The sequence below is a fragment of the Schistocerca cancellata genome, chromosome 5 (genome assembly GCF_023864275.1).
Source record: "Schistocerca cancellata isolate TAMUIC-IGC-003103 chromosome 5, iqSchCanc2.1, whole genome shotgun sequence".
NCBI lineage: Eukaryota > Metazoa > Arthropoda > Insecta > Orthoptera > Acrididae > Schistocerca > Schistocerca cancellata.
In genome coordinates, this window is record NC_064630.1 from 389,930,460 (window position 1) to 389,948,838 (window position 18,379).

Below are 18,379 nucleotides of genomic sequence, written 5' to 3' on the forward strand. Positions count from 1 at the left end.
TGTGTGTGTGTGTGTGGAGTGAGAGAGAGATTAGTTTAGTTAATATATGGGTATTGATGAACTAATTCAGAAAAAGGAGAATTTAGAAATAATGAAAAATTTCTTCACTGAATTTGGAATGTGCTCTGTATCACTATCCATATAATTCCATGTGCATATTTTTCATGTCCCCAATAAGATATAATGAAAGCAATTGTCTTTTGTGTGTAGACCTGCTGGTGGAGTTCATTATGAGCCACATGATGAAGAAGTTGCCAATGGAGTTGTACTTGCTCTGCGTTGGTGTTGTTCATCGAGTTCTGTGTTACCAGAAAAGATGTCGTGTTCGTCTAAATTACCAGTGGAAAGAGCTGCTTACAGCATTAATTACGTTGCTGAAATTTGTTCTTGCAAATGAAAATCACCTTGCCAAAAAAATGAATATCTTTCATCTTACTTTGCAGGTGGGTCATAGCAAACTTTTCGTTCTATTTTTGCTCCATATTTATAAAAATCGCTACTAACACAACATAATGGTTTTGCAAATCCCTGTTGACGCCCCTCCCCCTTGTCACCACCACCACCACCACCACCACCACCACTCTCTCTCTCTCTCTCTCTCTCTCTCTCTCTCTCTCTCTCTCTCTCTCTCTCTCCTCCACCCTCCCCTCCCCTCCCCCCTTTCCTCCCCCCTTCCCTCCCCCCTTCCCCCTTTCCTCCCCCCTTCCCTCCCCCCTCCCCATTCATCTGTCTATCTCTAGCTGGCCTGTGAACATGTATTTTGTAATTTTGTACTAAGCCAAGAAAATTTTACAGCTATCCATCACCAGATTGAAACATGCAGAAAGTACCTTGGTTACCAATATCCAAGCAGTTTGTAATTGTTGGAAGGCATCAGTATTTATGTGCATGCATATACACATTAACACTCTGTCATTTTCTGCATATGTTAGTCACATAACAATAATTCAGCTTTAGTCATAAAACTGTAAATATTTTTACTTGGCTGCCTGACCAGTGTTTGATTGAATGCCATATCAACACTTAGCGTACTACATCTCCCAACCCAAGACAATGTTATTTCCCCCGATTTTCATGCCCGGAAGTAGGGAGTCTTCTTGTCTTCACACCATATGATGTGGAGTTTTTCTTTTCATTACCAATTAGAACCTCGAGCTTCTGTTAAATTGTAATTTTACTCTCTGCCAAACATGCTGCTTTAACCTTGAACATATGCATATGCTTTGAACACTGTTGTACGATAACAGAAAGCGTGGCAATGTTTTTTATCATTTGTTGCTCGACTGTAGAGATCACTCTTCTAAAGTGAAACAACATGGTTCGGCATTGAATTTCTCAACACGATGCAGGTGTTACTGTGACACAAAGTTCAAAATCTGGTTGTTCAGCATGCGGAAGCAACAAACAATTATGCAGCTTCATGGAAGCATGGAGTAACAGAAGCCAATGTTCGGTGGTGGCGAAAGAACAAAAGGTGTCTGAAAACTTTCAGTGGCCCACAGAGTGGATGTTTCAAAAATATTGAATTGGAAATACTGGCATTTGTGAACTAGAAACATAAAGAAGGGAAGACCGTTTTCTGCGATGTCATAGAGAGTAAAGGATGTGAATTGGCACAAACACACTGTGTGCAAAGGATGGTGTGACACAGTGAACTTGTGCTGTGATGTAGAACATACCTTGGTTCTTCCAGCATTGTACATGGAGAAGTGGATCGAGTATCACTGACACATTATAGGACTGAGGAAGGAACATTCTTACCTCTTAGCGCAAATTGGAAAGACTGAGAAGACTATTGTTTGTTTCGACATCCCATATAGTACAATAGTTGAAGAGAAAGGTGCCAAAAGTGCATTGGTTCCTATCAGAGACAATGAGAAATCACAAATTACTGTGATATTATGTGTGAGATGGGACAAAAATGTTATGCTACTTCATCTTCACTCATAGAACTATGCCAAAGGAAAAGCCACCACCTGGTGTCATATTTTGTTTCATTGGCAAAGGATGGGTGACCAATGAGTTAGTTATAGAGCGGCTCCCTACAGCCTGGAGCAGGCAGTCAGGTGCTCTTGTAAAGAATCATAGAATGTTGATCCTTGTTGCTTTCAAGGGGCATTTGACACCAGCATTGAAGGCAGAAATCATGAAATTAAACACAGATCTTGTCATCATTCCAGAAGGCATGACTTTGCAACTACAAGTGTTAGATGTGGTGGTGAATATGCCACTGAAGCAACAGTTCGGCAATTGCTTACTTCAAAGTGGTCAAGCTTGACTCCTACAGGGAATTTGCTGAAGCCTTTGGTACCTCTAATTGTGGAGGGGATTCCATTTTCTTGGACGTGCATATCCAGTGCATCAGTTGTGAATGTCTGTAAGAAGTGATGTTTAACAGATGTAGTAGATGGGAGTGAAGATGATCTACAGTGGAATGAAATGCAAGATAACCATGAAATAGGCAATAACACTGCAAATTCAGTGTACCATGCCAGTGAGAAGGACTAAGTGGCATCTGTATCTGATTAAGGTATGTCTTTGTTTAATTTTATTTTCTGTGTACCAGTACTTTTATTATCTCCTTCAGTTACCTGTAATATGGTAACCATTTGTAAGTCATCAAAATAAACCTAGTATGCGTATAAAACAATGGTAACTCCAGCAGGTTGGAATTTCCGACAATGTTAGGAAAGGAATGGATGGCTACTCACTGTAAAGACAACACATTGAGTTGCAGACAGGCACAATGAAAAGACTGTTGTACATTTAGCTTTTGGCTGAAACTTTCAGGAAAGAAACACACACACGCAGCAGCATAGCATACAAGTGGGGATGGGGGGGGGGGGGGTGCACAGAGACTAGATGAAGTCATGAGAAGACTGACAGGCACAGTGATGGGAGGCAAAGGCACGTGCCCATCTTTCCCCTTCCCTGCTCTTTGAAAAGAACATTTCCTATTGTCATTGTTCCAGTCAGTTTCATCCTATGTTACTTAATATGAGCTTTAACGAGAAAAAAACCTAGAATTTTCCATAAAGCTGTAAGATCCCCATTGTGGAAGCAGATGGTACCTTTGAAGAGGTTCAGCTAGTAATGGCCAGGTCCAGGAATGGTGAATCTTGGAACTCTGAATAATGGGTTTGTCAGCACTTGACAACCCTTTTTACTGGGTAGCTGTAATTAAACTGAAGGTGTTCAGAGTGCTGCCATGCAGACCGTATATATTGCAGGACACTGAACCGTCATAGGTATGTTCATTAATCAGTGTGGTCACAAAGTATGCTGAAAAAATAATTATTCCACTTCCTGCCACCAATTGAAAATATTGCACTGTAAGCAGTCAGAATGTGAAATGTTTTGTGTCTTTACATCAGTATGTTCTTTGTCGCATGGTGACACTTGTTGATTTCTTTTGTAATGTGACTGTTGGTGTAAAGTATTAAGCAATAGCTACTGAGAAGAAGGACTTTGCAATGCTTGTAAAGTTGTTTGATGAGAATGGCAGTAATAGCAGTGCTGCATTGGGGAATATCACCGACACAAACAGCTGCAAAGAGCCCCGTCTCAATAAATGAGCCAAAGAATATGATCAAGAAATTTAAAGATACAGGTGACTTCGGTGATGCACCAAGGAGAGGGAGGCAGCCCATTCTTATGGTAGTTGTTAAGTTGCTGTAACTATACCCAACCATGCAACATACACCTCAGATTCTGCAGCCACTGCTTGAGCTGTGTCATAGGAATTCCACTGAAATTTTATGTTGCCTGCATGTCATTGTCGGTTGTTGTATGGTACGTAATAAACTTTGAAATGGGATCCGACAAATATCAACCCTATTTGGCCTGCAAAAATATACTGATGGACCTGGTGGGTGCCTAAATCTAATTCTGGCATCTCCCTGACCTAAATTTATAATTTCAGTAAGACGATATACCAGCAGAACAGTTTACTTTCGAGGAGTTAGCAATAGGTGTTTGCACACCAGAAAAATTAAATTGCAAAGTGTAGTTATTGTCACTGCTAACTTTTTTTGCGGACAGAGTATTTGTTGATAAAGGTATTAACTGGTGGAAAGTTCTGATACCAACCACAGTTTTTCATTTTGTAAATCACTCTCACAGATTACTTCTTGTAGAATTTACTTGTGTCCTCTATATAAAAAATGGGATTTTAGAAAATTTTCCTCCACTAAACTCATTTCTTAGCATGAGAAATTTGCTCCTTTTGTACAGTCCCTGTCACCATCCATTTCACACTGCTCTCAATACTATGACAAGGTGATTTTCTATGGCTTGTTAGAAAGAAATACCATGTGACAATGATTCCAAAATCAACCTTGTGATGGCACAAATTCAGAAAAACTTTTGCACTTTTTGTATTGAGCACTGCACCCATCTGTAAAATACTGTGTTTTATTAACAGTAGGACAGCAATGCGTAATTTACTCTGGCTGAATATTTTGGACAAAAGCAATGTCATGATTTAAATCATTGTAACTAGAACATTATGATAAATGTCATACTTCTTCAATATCAGGATTTTTGTAGCCTATAACAGCAGGAAGTATAGCGTATGACATGGAAGACCAATGGTAGGTTTGTGTTGCATGTTGTAGCAAAAAACCATAATTTTCAGCAAAATCTATTAATACTAATGCCTCATTTTCATTTATATTATTTTTTTCTCTCTTTCATATATGCAACTTGATGTTTTGCTATATGACAATGTGGAACTAGAGTTTCTAGTTTACTTACTAACAGACCTATAAATTCATTAAATGGTTGGGTTATATCAGTAATTGAGTTCCTTTGACTGATACCCACTCGTGGAAATTTATTTTGTCATATTCTTCAAGTTGAAATTTAATTTCAATGTAAATTGTTAATTTTTTTCGTGCTACAAACAATTTTATCTGTGAAAGAACTTACATAATCTTTCATATTTAAATTTAGGTCCTGTAAAAGTGACATCATTCTGGTGTATGGTGCATACACAGCATGCATTCCTGTTGAACCAACAAGTATACACCATTTAGGATACATTTGACAAAATTTTAAAATCCCAGTTTAATGTTAGGATAAATTTTCTTATATATCTGCACACAACTCTTCTAAATTATGAAATATTAAATGTTTCTGAGGACGAACAGTGTTGTGTGATTCATGAAATTTTCCCAGTATAAAGAGTAGGCCATGAATTTTCGGGATTGCAGCCAGACAATGTCGACTTCCTGCCACAATATTTCAGCTGACAACCGTTCAAGCATCTTCATGTGGGTGTTTTGCACTAGAGGTTGTTAGTTCACATCACTACCTTTATACCAAAAATAGGCACGAAGACGCATGCACAAAGGCAGCCAGCCACTGCATGAGTGACCTTGGATGATTTACGTGCTCTCTTCAAATACTGTTCCATCTGTGGTGCGCAGATGCATGCATAATGTGATACTACATGTGTGCTCTATGTTGGAATGCGCACTCACAGAGTTAGGATTCAAATGTCAAAATAATAAAATTAAATCTCACTGTACATGTCATTGGTCATAAAATATTTTCTTTCTGAAGAAATCAAAGAAATCACCGGGTCCTACGACTTGCCCAGTTGAAAGCGACCATCACAATCAATAAGATCTTGCACTAAACATATTTCCACCAGTTCCTTAATAAGTGAAACTCAGAAGGATCTTGGAGAAGCAAAGATATCCGTGGCAGAACAATCCATGGAATGTCCTGTGGAAATACAGTTCTGCTTTGGCTGACTTATTGGGCTGCGAAAGGTGAGTGTGATGATCTTGTTCAATTGATCTTTTGCGAACTGTGTGTATTGTTTGACCAATGTAGGCTTTGCCACGCTGGCGAGGTATTCTGTAGATTACAGTCTTCCACAATCCCAGATACTCCTTTGCCTCCTAACCAAGAAGAGCGCTAATCTCTGTAGGGGGGTGAAAGGTTACTTTGACATGATGTTTTTGATCCTGCCTAATTTTGACAAAATAGTGTCATCATACAGGAGGAACACCCTGGTCCTTAAAGTTTTGCTGATTTTATGTGGATAATATGCATTATCTTTGAAAACTGACTGTAGGTGTTCCAGCTCTCATAGAAGCCTGTCTCCATCAGACACAACTTGTACCCAGTGCAACAATGTTTGAAGGATGCCTATAGTTTGTGATGGGTGGTGGCAGCTAGATGTTTGCAAACACAAGACTGTCTGTGTGGGCTTGCGTGCGGTAGATGAAATGCCCCAATGACCCATCCACTTTGCATCTGACCGAGACATCTAGAAATGGCAGATAGCCATCCTAAAAATGGCTGAGTGGTTGTCAGCCAAAATATCATGACAGGAAGTCAGCGTTATCCAGCTTCAGTCCCAATACTTTATGGAATATGAACATCCTTTTTTATGCTAATGTAATCTTTTGTACCAGGCATAAGATGTCAGTGCTCATCATCTGCATAAAAATTCCTGACACATAATGTTGTTTCATTAGGTAGCTTCCAGCATTGTGTAGGCCCAGACAATGAACAGGTTCCTTTCATATTAGAAATCTCACTAACTTCATGCACCATTCTTTGTAAAACACCATTCTTTGTAAAACACCATTTTTCTCTTGTCCATAATGGAAGAACAAAAGGAAGAATACAAATCTTTTCCCACCTACTAGTCTGTATAAGCGATTAGCTGTTTGTTTTTCCTCATGTTTACTTGCTGTGCATCAGGATGGGAAGTACTGTCTTCACATAATTTTTCTCCTGGAACATGAAGCATACAAGCTTCTTTCTTTAGGATATATTGGTTTGCTGTATTTTATTTTATGTTTGCCATAACATTTTTTGGTTTGGAACTAGAGAACTTGTTTATGTTTTTTCATTGGTGAATCATATACCAGTTGAACTTGTATCAAGTTTATCCCGTTCTTCTGTATTTTCTGCTGCTTCCACTTCCGCACAGTCTTCATCGGTGGTAGTCTGTACTTCTCTGTTTTTTTCATTGCTGTCTTAGTTTCTCTCCTTTTGATCTACACTTAAAATTTCACTTAAGGCATGCTCAAAGCAGGTTGAACACAACTTGTGTTCTAGAATGACGGTGGGAATAACATATAATCTCTCACAGAACTGATTAGCAACATCAAGTGAAGCAACTCACAAAATAATGCTTTATTGTTTTTGTGTGTCTTTTAAATGGATCATAACAACACTCATGAGCACAACTTTCATACTGATCCAGATACTCTGTTTACTTATATCATCATGTTGCTCAATTCGTGTTCACCAAAGCAACAGTTCTTTTTGTACATCAGTGAATGTGGTAACCACAATGTTTATCACATCAGGTGAATGGATAGTCTTATGGCACTCCACAGAAAAGTACAAATGCTGCGTAGTGGGTAACTTACCATACTTGTGCACCTAAGTTAATTTTTTACAACAGGGCTTTACTTCTCCTATAAAACAAACAACAGTAAATTAATCTTGCTGTATTATGAGTATTGAACTGTATCTTACCAATGTAATGAAAATATAATATTCAAATTATGCACTAACCACACTAGCTTCAACTTCTCATGTCAGCCATTTTGAAAGATGCATGATTATTAGTGATACCTGGTGTGCGAGGGAAATTTGAAAAGTCTCCAGTGATGAGGATTTTTAAATAATTTACCCTGTGTATTTCTGTAACAGGCCTGGTTGTCGTTTAGCCAAGTGTTTTAAAGCAAAGTTTCTTCACTTTTTCCACCCTTAATATTGGGTCACTGTAACTACAGTCAGTACACAGGAATTTGTAATCTTAAGTTGTGGACTTTTAAAGGAAAGTAATATTTCTATATTGAATGCCCAAGTGACCCTTTATAATGTGTTTACAACATATCTGATACAATATTTGAATTCAGTAGAAAATTTTACGTGAAGTGTTGAGATTTTCAAATCTCTTCTACTTCGATTGGAGTGGGGGGGGGGGGGGGGGAGAGAAATTATATTTATCTGGTGCTCCCTTACTATACTTTTCTAGAGCCATGAGAATTGCACTGGTCGTGTTATTGAGGACATTAAGAGGGCTATGAAAGTGTTATTTACTGTACTGTAATTTACCATTACTTCCTCTATTATGTAATAAATATAGCAATTTGTTTAGGAAGAAATACATATTATATTTTGTTCATGATTGTTGTTTCCTTCCAGGTGCTGAATATATTTAATTTGTTTATAACATATGGAGACACTTTCTTACCCTCCCCTGGCAGCTACGATGAACTATATTATGAACTCATTAGAATGCAACAAGTGTTTGAAAATCTTCATTCTATGTGTGAGTATTCTGTTTTTTTGTACAGAATTATAAGCTATGTCAAGTAGTTCAGGTGCACATATGTACTACCAGTAATTGGTTGCTAGTGCTTTGAGGCTTTCTATTCATGTGTAAAAACTAGCTACAAGAAACAGAGGTTCAGGGCATTCTCTTGCCCATGGGGTGGGAAGCTGCCCCTAAAAGCAGACAAATCAGCTACGATATTCAGCATGAGGATGCAGAAGGCAATGGAAACCACTGCATTAAAGACACACAATGTGTATCCGGATGAAATGTGGCCTGTAATTGAAAAAGTTTCATGATGATCTCTCCATTGACAAAATATTCCGGAATAGTCCCCCATTTGGATCTCTGGGAGAGGACTGTCAAGGGGGAGGTGACCATGAGAAAAAGACTGAATAACCAACAAAAGGATAATGTTCTACAAGTTGGGGCATGGAATGTCAGAAGCTCGAAGATGGTAGGGAAGCTAGAAAATCTGAAAAGGGAAATGCAAAGGCTCATTGTGTATATAGTGGGGGTCAGTGAAGTGAAATGAAAGTAAGACAAGGAGTATAGGATGATATCAACAGCAGCAGAAAATGGTATAACGGGAGTGGGATCTGTTATGAATAGGAAGGCAGAGCTATTCTCATCAGAATCGATAGCAAGGCAACACCTGCAACAATAGTTCAGGTATACATGTCGACATCACAAACTGAAGATGAAGAGACAGAAAAATTATATTGAACAGGTAATTCAGTAACTAGAGGGAGATAAAAATCTAATACTGTAGTCATGGAAGACGAGTGCGGTTGTAGGAGAAGGAGTAGAAGAAAGGGTTACAGGAGAATATGGACTTGGTACTAGGAACGAGAGATGAGAAAGGCTAATTGAGTTCTGTAATAAATTACAGCTCATCATAGAGAATACCCTGTTCAAGAATCACAGGAGGAGGGGGTATACTAGGAAAAAGCCAGGAGATAACTGGAAGATTTCATTTAGATTACATCATGGTCAGACAGTGATTCCAAAATCAGAACAGTGATTCCAAAATCAGGTACTGATTTGTAAGGAGCACTCAAATCACAGTGTAGTAGCGATGAATAGTAGGCTTAAGTTTAGAAGATTAGTCAGTGGGATATGGAAATACTAAAATATACACTTGAAGTCATCTAAGGCTATAGGTACTGCAATACGAAATAGCACAGTAGGCAGTACAATTGAATAGGAATGGATACCTCTAAAAATGGCAGTCACAGAAGTTGGAAAGGAAAATATAGGTATAAAGAAGGTAACTGCAAAGAAACCCTGGGTAACAGAAGAAATACTTAAGTTGATTGATGAAAGAAGAAAGTACAAAAATGTGAATGGAAATTCAGGAATACAGAAATACAAATCACTTAGATACAAAATAAATAGGAAGTTGAGAGAAGCTAAGCTGAAACGGACGCATGAAAAATGTGAAGAAACCAAAAAAGCAATGATTATTGGAAGGCTGGATTCGGCATAAAGGAAAGTGAAAACTACCTTTGGTGAAATTAAAAGCAAGAGTGGTAACATTAAGAGTTCAATGGCAATTCTGCTGTTAAATGTAGAGGAGAGAGCGGATAGACAGAATGAGTGCACTGAAGGCTTCTGTGAGGGGAAAGATTTGTCTGATGAGATAGAAGAAGAGACAGGAGTAGATATAGAAGAGATCGGGGATCCAGAATTAGACTCATAATTTAAAAGAGCTTTGTGGGGACTTAACATCAAATAACGCAGAAGAGGTAGATAAAATTCCACCAGAATTTTTAAAATCGATGGGGCAACTGGCAACAAAACGACTATTCTTGTTGGTGTGTAGAATGTATGGGTCTGGTGATATACCATTTGAGTTTCGGAAAAATGTCATCCACACAATTCCGAAGACTGCAAGAGCTGACAAAAGTGAGAATTGTCGCACAATCAGCATAACAGGTCATGCATCCAAGTTGCTGACAAGAAAAATATACAGAAGAATGGAAAAGAAAATTGAGGATGTGTTACATGATGATCAGTTTGGCCTTAGGAAAGGTAAAGGCATGAGAAGGCAGTGCTGATGCTGTGGTTGGTAATGGAAGAAAGGCTAAAGAAAATCAAGACATGATCATAGGATATGTAGATCTGGAAGAACCATTTGACAGTGCTAAATGGTGCAAGATGTTTGAAATTCTGAGAAAGTAGGGGAGAGACAGGTAATGTACTGTACAAAATCAAGAGGGAATAATAAGAGTGGAAGATCAAGAACGAAGTGCTCAGATTAAAAAGGGTGTAAGGCAGGGATATAGTCCTTTGTCACTACTGTTCAATCTATACTTCAAGGAGCAATGATAGAAATAAAAAGAAATGTTCACTATTGTGAATCAAAATTCAAGGTGAAGGGATGTCAATGATCTGATTCGCTGATGACATTTCTATTCTGAATGAAAGTGAAGAAGAATTACGTGATCTGCTGAAAGGAATGAATAGTCGAGGAAGTACAGAATATGGATTGACAGTAAATTGAAGAAAGACAAAACTAATGAGAAGTAGCAGAAATGAGAACAGTGAGAAACTTAACATTAGGATTGATGGTCTCAAAGTAGATGAAGTTCAGGAGTCCTACTACTTAGGCAGCAAAATCACCAATGACAGATGAGCAAGGAGGACATCAAAGGCAAATTAACACTGACAGAAAGGACATTCCTGGCCAAGAGAAGTCTACTAGCATCAAAAATAGGGATTAATTTGAGGAAGAAATTTCTGAGAACATTTGTTTGGAGCTCAGCATTGTATGGTAGTGAAACATGGCTGGAGGGAAAATCGGAACAAAAGAGAATTGAAGCATTTTAGATGTGGTGCTAGAGATGTATGGTGAAAATTAGGTAGACTGATAAGGTAAGGAATGAGGAGGTTCTGCACAGAATTGGAGAGGAAAGGAATATGTGAAAAACACTGACGAGAAGGAGATACATCTGCTAAGATTAGATTAGATTAGATTAATACTAGTTCCATGGATCATGAATACGATATTTCGTAATGATGTGGAACGAGTCAAATTTTCCAGTACATGACATAATTAAGTTAATTTAACAACATACTTAAGTTAATATAACAACTTTTTCATTTTTTGTGTTTTTTATTTTTATTTTTTTTATTTTTTTAATATTTTTTTTTAAATTTATATCTAAAAATTCCTCTATGGAGTAGAAGGAGTTGTCATTCAGAAATTCTTTTAATTTCTTCTTAAATACTTGTTGGTTATCTGTCAGACTTTTGATACTATTTGGTAAGTGACCAAAGACTTTAGTGCCAGTATAATTCACCCCTTTCTGTGCCAAAGTTAGATTTAATCTTGAATAGTGAAGATCATCCTTTCTCCTAGTATTGTAGTTATGCACACTGCTATTACTTTTGAATTGGGTTTGGTTGTTAATAACAAATTTCATAAGAGAGTATATATACTGAGAAGCTACTGTGAATATCCCTAGATCCTTAAATAAATGTCTGCAGGATGATCTTGGGTGGACTCCAGCTATTATTCTGATTACACGCTTTTGTGCAATAAATACTTTATTCCTCAGTGATGAATTACCCCAAAATATGATGCCATATGAAATCAATGAGTGAAAATAGGCGTAGTAAGCTAATTTACTAAGATGTTTATCACCAAAATTTGCAATGACCCTTATTGCATAAGTAGCTGAACTCAAACGTTTCAGCAAATCATCAATGTGTTTCTTCCAATTTAATCTCTCATCAATGGACACACCTAAAAATTTGGAATATTCTACCTTAGCTATATGCTTCTGATTAAGGTCTATATTTATTAATGGCGTCATACCATTCACTGTACGGAACTGTATGTACTGTGTCTTATCAAAATTCAGTGAGAGTCCGTTTACAAGGAACCACTTAGTAATTTTCTGAAAGACATTATTGACAATTTCATCAGTTAATTCTTGTTTGTCAGGTGTGATTACTATACTTGCATCATCAGCAAAGAGAACTAACTTTGCCTCTTCATGAATATAGAATGGCAAGTCATTAATATATATTAAGAACAACAAAGGACCCAAGACTGACCCTTGTGGAACCCCATTCTTGATAGTTCCCCAGTTTGAGGAATGTGCTGATCTTTGCATAGTATGAGAACTACTTATTTCAACTTTCTGCACTCTTCCAGTTAGGTATGAATTAAACCATTTGTGCACTGTCCCCCTCATGCCACAATACTTGAGCTTGTCTAGCAGAATTTCATGATTTACACAATCAAAAGCCTTTGAGAGATCACAAAAAATCCCAATGGGTGGTGTTCGGTTATTCAGATCATTCAAAATTTGATTGGTGAAAGCATATATGGCATTTTCTGTTGAAAAACCTTTCTGGAAACCAAACTGACATTTTGTTAGTACTTCATTGTTACAGATATGTGAAGCTACTCTTGAATACATTACTTTCTCAAAAATTTTGGATAAAGCTGTTAGAAGGGAGATTGGACGGTAATTGTTGATATCGGATCTATCCCCCTTTTTATGCAAAGGTATAACAATAGCATATTTCAGTCTATCAGGGAAAATGCCCTGTTCCAGAGAGCTATTACACAGGTGGCTAAGAATCTTACTTATCTGTTGAGAACAAGCTTTTAGTATTTTGCTGGAAATGCCATCAATTCCATGTGAGTTTTTGCTTTTAAGCAAGTTTATTATTTTCCTAATTTCAGAGGGAGAAGTGGGTGAGATTTCAATTGTATCAAATTGCATAGGTATGGCCTCTTCCATTAACAGCCTAGCATCTTCTAATGAACACCTGGATCCTACCATATCCACAACATTTAGAAAATGATTATTAAAAATATTTGCAACTTCTGACTTTTTGTTCATAAAGTTTTCATTCAATTTGATGGTAATACTGTCTTCCTGTGCTCTTGGTTGACTTGTTTCTGACATCAGGGAATAACTTCCGTGGTACTAGAGGGAACTGTAGAGGGTACAAACTGTAGAGGAAGACAGAGACTGGAATGCTTCCAACAAATAATTGAAGATGTAGGTTGCAAGTGCTACTCTGAGATGAAGAGGTAGACCTAGGATAGAAATTTGTGGTGGACTACATCAAACCAGTCAGAAGACTGATGACTCAAAAAGAGAGAGCAACAGTTTCAGTCATACATAGACAATCTTCAGACCATTAATGCCTCTGAAATTAATGGAGTAGGCTTGGAATAATACAGCAATAATGGAGCCTTCATTATACGTGTAGAGAGAATGCATTAATGGTTCTCCTGATGGTGAAACTATTTTTAAGAAAACTGCTGCTATAGGATTCCATTCCCCCTGTGTGATATAGCATTCCAGTTTGACAGTTGGATGGAGAAATTCAGCATCATACAGAGGTTTACCAACAGTTGTTCATCATTCACAAATTGGGCACGAATGAACAAAATAATAGCAGTATTTGAAGTACATTCTACCACTCACCATATAATGATCTACGAAAAACAACATTAACACAGTGAGTAAGGTCCAGAAGACCACAAAGATGGCATGTGACTACCATGCAGAGGATCCAGGTTTGATTCACAGTACTGGCAGAGATGTTTCCTTGATAGGAGGACTGGAACAGGATGATCTCAGCCTTGTGAGGCCATTTGAGGAGGTGGTTGAATTGAGAAATAGTGATTCCCAGGTTTTGTAGAACTAACAGTGGGTGGGAGACTGGTATGCTAACCACATGTACCTCAATACCGCATCCAATGATATCATTGACAGAGGGTGACGAGGAAACTGGTCCGGTTTGCATAGTCCTGGGGGCCTGATTTCCTCTTTTTTTTCTGAAATGATATATCTATTCCAATTATTGCCCTTTTGAGGAAACTTATGCCACTGCAGAATAGGTTGCTAGAGTAACTGGTCACTTGCTGTTCAAAAATTCTTATTTCTTGATGCATTTTGGACATCAGAAAATCTTCATGGAAAAAATAAAACCATGTTCAAGCACAAATGACAAAGGTCATTTTAGTTAATTTACAAAAGGCATAACAAAAAATGCTTGAAGAGAAGACATAGCAAAAAGACAAGTCTTCATACAGGGTATGGAGTCACATGTATGAGCCGTCAGCCTCAGATCTCAACTAATAGAAAGACAACATTACAAAGCTTAACTTGTAGAACTTGTCATAAGATGGCATGAATGTATATGAACAGTGGCACAATATTGTGCCCACAGAAATAATGGAACGACCTGATATAGAGACCAAAGAGTGCATAATAGAAATAAAGACCTGAATATGAATCTAAAAGTATTGAGAAAACAAAAGTATATGAAACAATGCATAAATCTTACAAGGTTCAATTAGTGGTTTTGTAAAACTTAGTTGACGGGAACTGCTGCCAGAAAGTGAGATTAAGTTAGTACAGTGGCACCATATGTGACCACATAAGTACATGAACAACTTCAGTATATTAGAAAAACTGTGGTGAGGAGAGGCAGCTTTATTGTGTAAGTTGTACTACACCGACTGAATATTAAATACATAAGTGAATTTTATAGTAATCAAAGGCTTAGAAGCCAGTGGATGCATTTACAACACACACACAACACTGCTACATTACAAAGTGCACGTGCAGTACAGTGCATGAGAGCAATGAAAAAAAAGTTGACAGAAGCCAAATAACACTAAAACATTCCTAAACAAAGCCTACATCTACATAAATACTCCACAAGCCATCATACAGAGCATGGCGGAGGGTACCTTGCACCACGACTATTCATTTCCTTTCCTGTTCCACTCACAGATACAGTGAGGGAAAAATGACTGGCTCTATGCCTCCATATGACCCCTAATTTCTTGTATATTATCTTTATGGTCCCAACACAAAATGTACGTTAGTGGCAGTAGTACTAAGGATTATATAACACTGAAAAATGGATGGCATTCATCATTGAGAGCCTAGTCAGGTTTAATAATTGCGAGACTCAGGATGAATGTTATCCACAAGAGTAAAGAAGGTACAATAATACAATATCTTGCCCCCATGCAAGGACAGTAGGTTCTGCAAGGAACAGTTTACATGCATAACAACCAAGTGTTAGGACAGTGACGTGAACGAGGCTAACAGAGTTGAACAATCAATGAAGAAATTTTTTTTCTTTGTAAATTACGAACTTCCTAAAAACCTGAACACAATGTTGCTTACATAGAATAACTCTTTAATGGAAAGAACAAAACCCGAACTTTCTTTAGGTGAACAGTAGCCAATCAAAAAACACCTACATATAAAATAACATGTGCTTAAACTAAAGAAGTCTGGCTGAGCCAGCCAAAGAATGTGATAGGACTGAGCATATAGCACCACTTCAGGCCACGAGTGGCCTACCGGGACCATCCGACTGCCGTGTCATCCTCAAGGAGGATGCGGATAGGAGGGGCGTGGGGTCAGCACACAGCTCTCCCGGTCGTTATGATGGTGTTCTTGACCGAAACCACTACTATTCAGTCGAGTAGCTCCTCAATTGGCATCACGAGGCTCAGTGCACACCGAAAAATGGCAACAGCACATGGCGGCTGGATGGTCACTTGCACATATTAATTACAACCTCAGAAAAATTAAGATACAATTATGAAACTTGGTAGTGCTATTAATCCTTCTCCACACTGTCATCCTTAAATGCAATGCATATTTCCCAACAAGTGATTTATCTGTAGAGACCTTGAAAATCACTTTGTCATCATTCTGGAAATGCCTACCAAGCAATGATTTCTTCATCTGAGGAAGGAAGAAATAGTCACTTTGTGCCATGTCAAGAAAACAGAAGGTATGAGGCAAAATTAGGTAACCCAAAGTAGTAGCATATGTGACTGCGTTCCATGTAGATCGAGTTGGTGGATTGTTGCGCGTCAGACACATCCCCTTGAACAGCTTCCTGTGACACTTAACAAACAAATGTGTTAATACCATACCATTGTGGTTCCAAGAAATACTTAGCATCACGTTGCCTGATGATGGTTGGGTCTTTTTCTTCTCTGTCGATGGCAAATCCATGTATTTCCATCTCTTGCTTTGTTGATTTGTCTAGGGGGTCGTAGTGAACAATGGTACGCATCCTTCTTGATTAGGCAGCTAATGAATTATACTGTATTTGCGTGATACAACTGCAATGTTTTAGTCATGAGACCCTACAGGTGGCAACTTTTACTATGTTCAAAATTTTGAGCAGGGTCCTTGACTGATTTTTGCTTTTTGCACTATCACCTCATAGTATGTCATTCTTTGCGCACCAGAGCTTCTAGTTTTGGTGTGATTCCAGTTTCTTCATAGGGAGATGGTCTGCCACTTCATTGTTTGTCAGTCAGACTGGTTTTGCAACCCTGGAAGAGTCTGTACCACATAACCACTGTGTCATTTGATGGTACATTGTTGTCATTCCAGCATGGATTCGAGGAGCATTGTTCCCCGTCAAATACAGAAAACAAATTACTGCATGATATTCCAGATCATCATTTGTTTAGGCTACTTTGGTGGTGTACTGAGGTACTCTGGAACGGGGATTTCAAACTACATGACTCAAATAAACAAAATCTTTATTATTTAACTTTCCTGTACTCTTTTTTTTTCTCCCTCAGTTGTAAGTTACTGTCTAACCTTAATCCCCAGAACTATTCAGAATAGTCTTTCATCTGCAGTTGGAATCATCATTAAAAGTACTTATAATTTTGAAAATCCAGCCACATCTGTCTACTCGTGTAATTAGATCAATTCACAAAGTAATGATCAAATTTGGATGAGTTCTAGAGTAGCAGTGAACAGTTCCATGTGTTATGTGAATGAGTTATACTGTTGACAAGTGGCTCATGTTGTCCAGTAAATAGTGGTTTCATTGTATAAGTGTCTAAAGGAAACTAGAAAATACAAAAAAATGAAGCAGGTTAAGGGGGATACAGATTTTAAAAATGAGGCTGACAGAAAATAAATGTCACCTATATGAAAATTAAAGAGACTTTTGGATAAGAGAGAATCACCTGTATGATTATAAAGTCAGTTCTAAGCAAGGAAGGAAAATCTGAAAGGTGGAAGGAATGTAGTGAATGGCTACACCAGAAAAATTAATTTGTAGCAAGGAAAGAGAAAGTAAATTGAGATAAGATACTGTGAGAAGAATTTGGCAGAACAGTGAAAGTGTGAAGTCAAAAGAAGGCCAATGGGGTAGACTCATTCCCTCAGAAACCCTTGGGAGAGCAGGCCATGACAAAACTGGTCCATCTGGTATGAAGATATCTGAGACAGGTGAAATACCCTCAGACTTCAAGAAGAATATAATAATTCCAAAAAAGGCATGTGCTGATGAGGGTGAATCCTAACAAACTGTCAGTTTAATAACTTATGGTTGCAAAATAGTGATACAAATTATTTACAGAAGTATAGAAAAATTGTTGGAAGCTGACTTTCTCAGAAATCAGTTTTCTTTCCAGAGATATGAAGGAATACACCAGGCAATATTCGACCCTACAACTTCTCGTAGGAGATATGTTCCAGAAAGGCAACCCTATGTTTGTGGCATTTGAAGATTGAGAAAAAGCTTTTGGCAATATTGACTGGAATACACTGTGAAATTCCGAAGGTTTCAGGGATAAAATACAGGGAGCGAAAGGTTATTTACAAGTGATATAGAAACCAGACCGCAATTATGTGAGTGAGTGATATGAAAGGGAGCAGTCATTGAGCAAGCAGTAAAAGAAACCAAGTAGAAATTTAGAGATGGAATTCAAGTTCATGCAGAAGAAATTAAAACTTTGCTGTTGGCTGATGACAGTGTAATTCTGTCAGAGACAGCAAAGGACTTGAAAGAACAGTTGAATAGAATGGATACTGTCTGGAAAAGGTGCTACTTTATGAACATCAACATAAGTAAAACAAAGGTAATGGAATTTAGTTGAATAAAATCGAATGACGCCGAGAGAATTAGGCTGGGAAATGAGACGCTAAAGTTGTAGGTGAGTTTTGCTATTTTTGCAGCAAAATAACTTACTGATAGTGGTCAAAGTAGAGAGGATATAAAATGCAAATGGTTAATAGCAAGACAAGTATTTCT

The 18,379-nt window shown here is 37.8% G+C and overlaps 1 protein-coding gene across 2 annotated transcripts in view; it reads left to right on the plus strand.

Moving 5' to 3' along the window:
* LOC126188028 (armadillo-like helical domain-containing protein 3) overlaps positions 1 to 18,379 on the plus strand; it is a 128,640-nt gene that overhangs the window by 94,890 nt on the left and 15,371 nt on the right. For both annotated transcript variants that reach the window (XM_049929449.1, XM_049929450.1), the window contains exons 11-12: positions 211 to 443; positions 8,182 to 8,308. In XM_049929449.1, the coding sequence (XP_049785406.1) occupies positions 211 to 443; positions 8,182 to 8,308 (360 nt within the window). The remainder of the gene's footprint in view (positions 1 to 210; positions 444 to 8,181; positions 8,309 to 18,379) is intronic.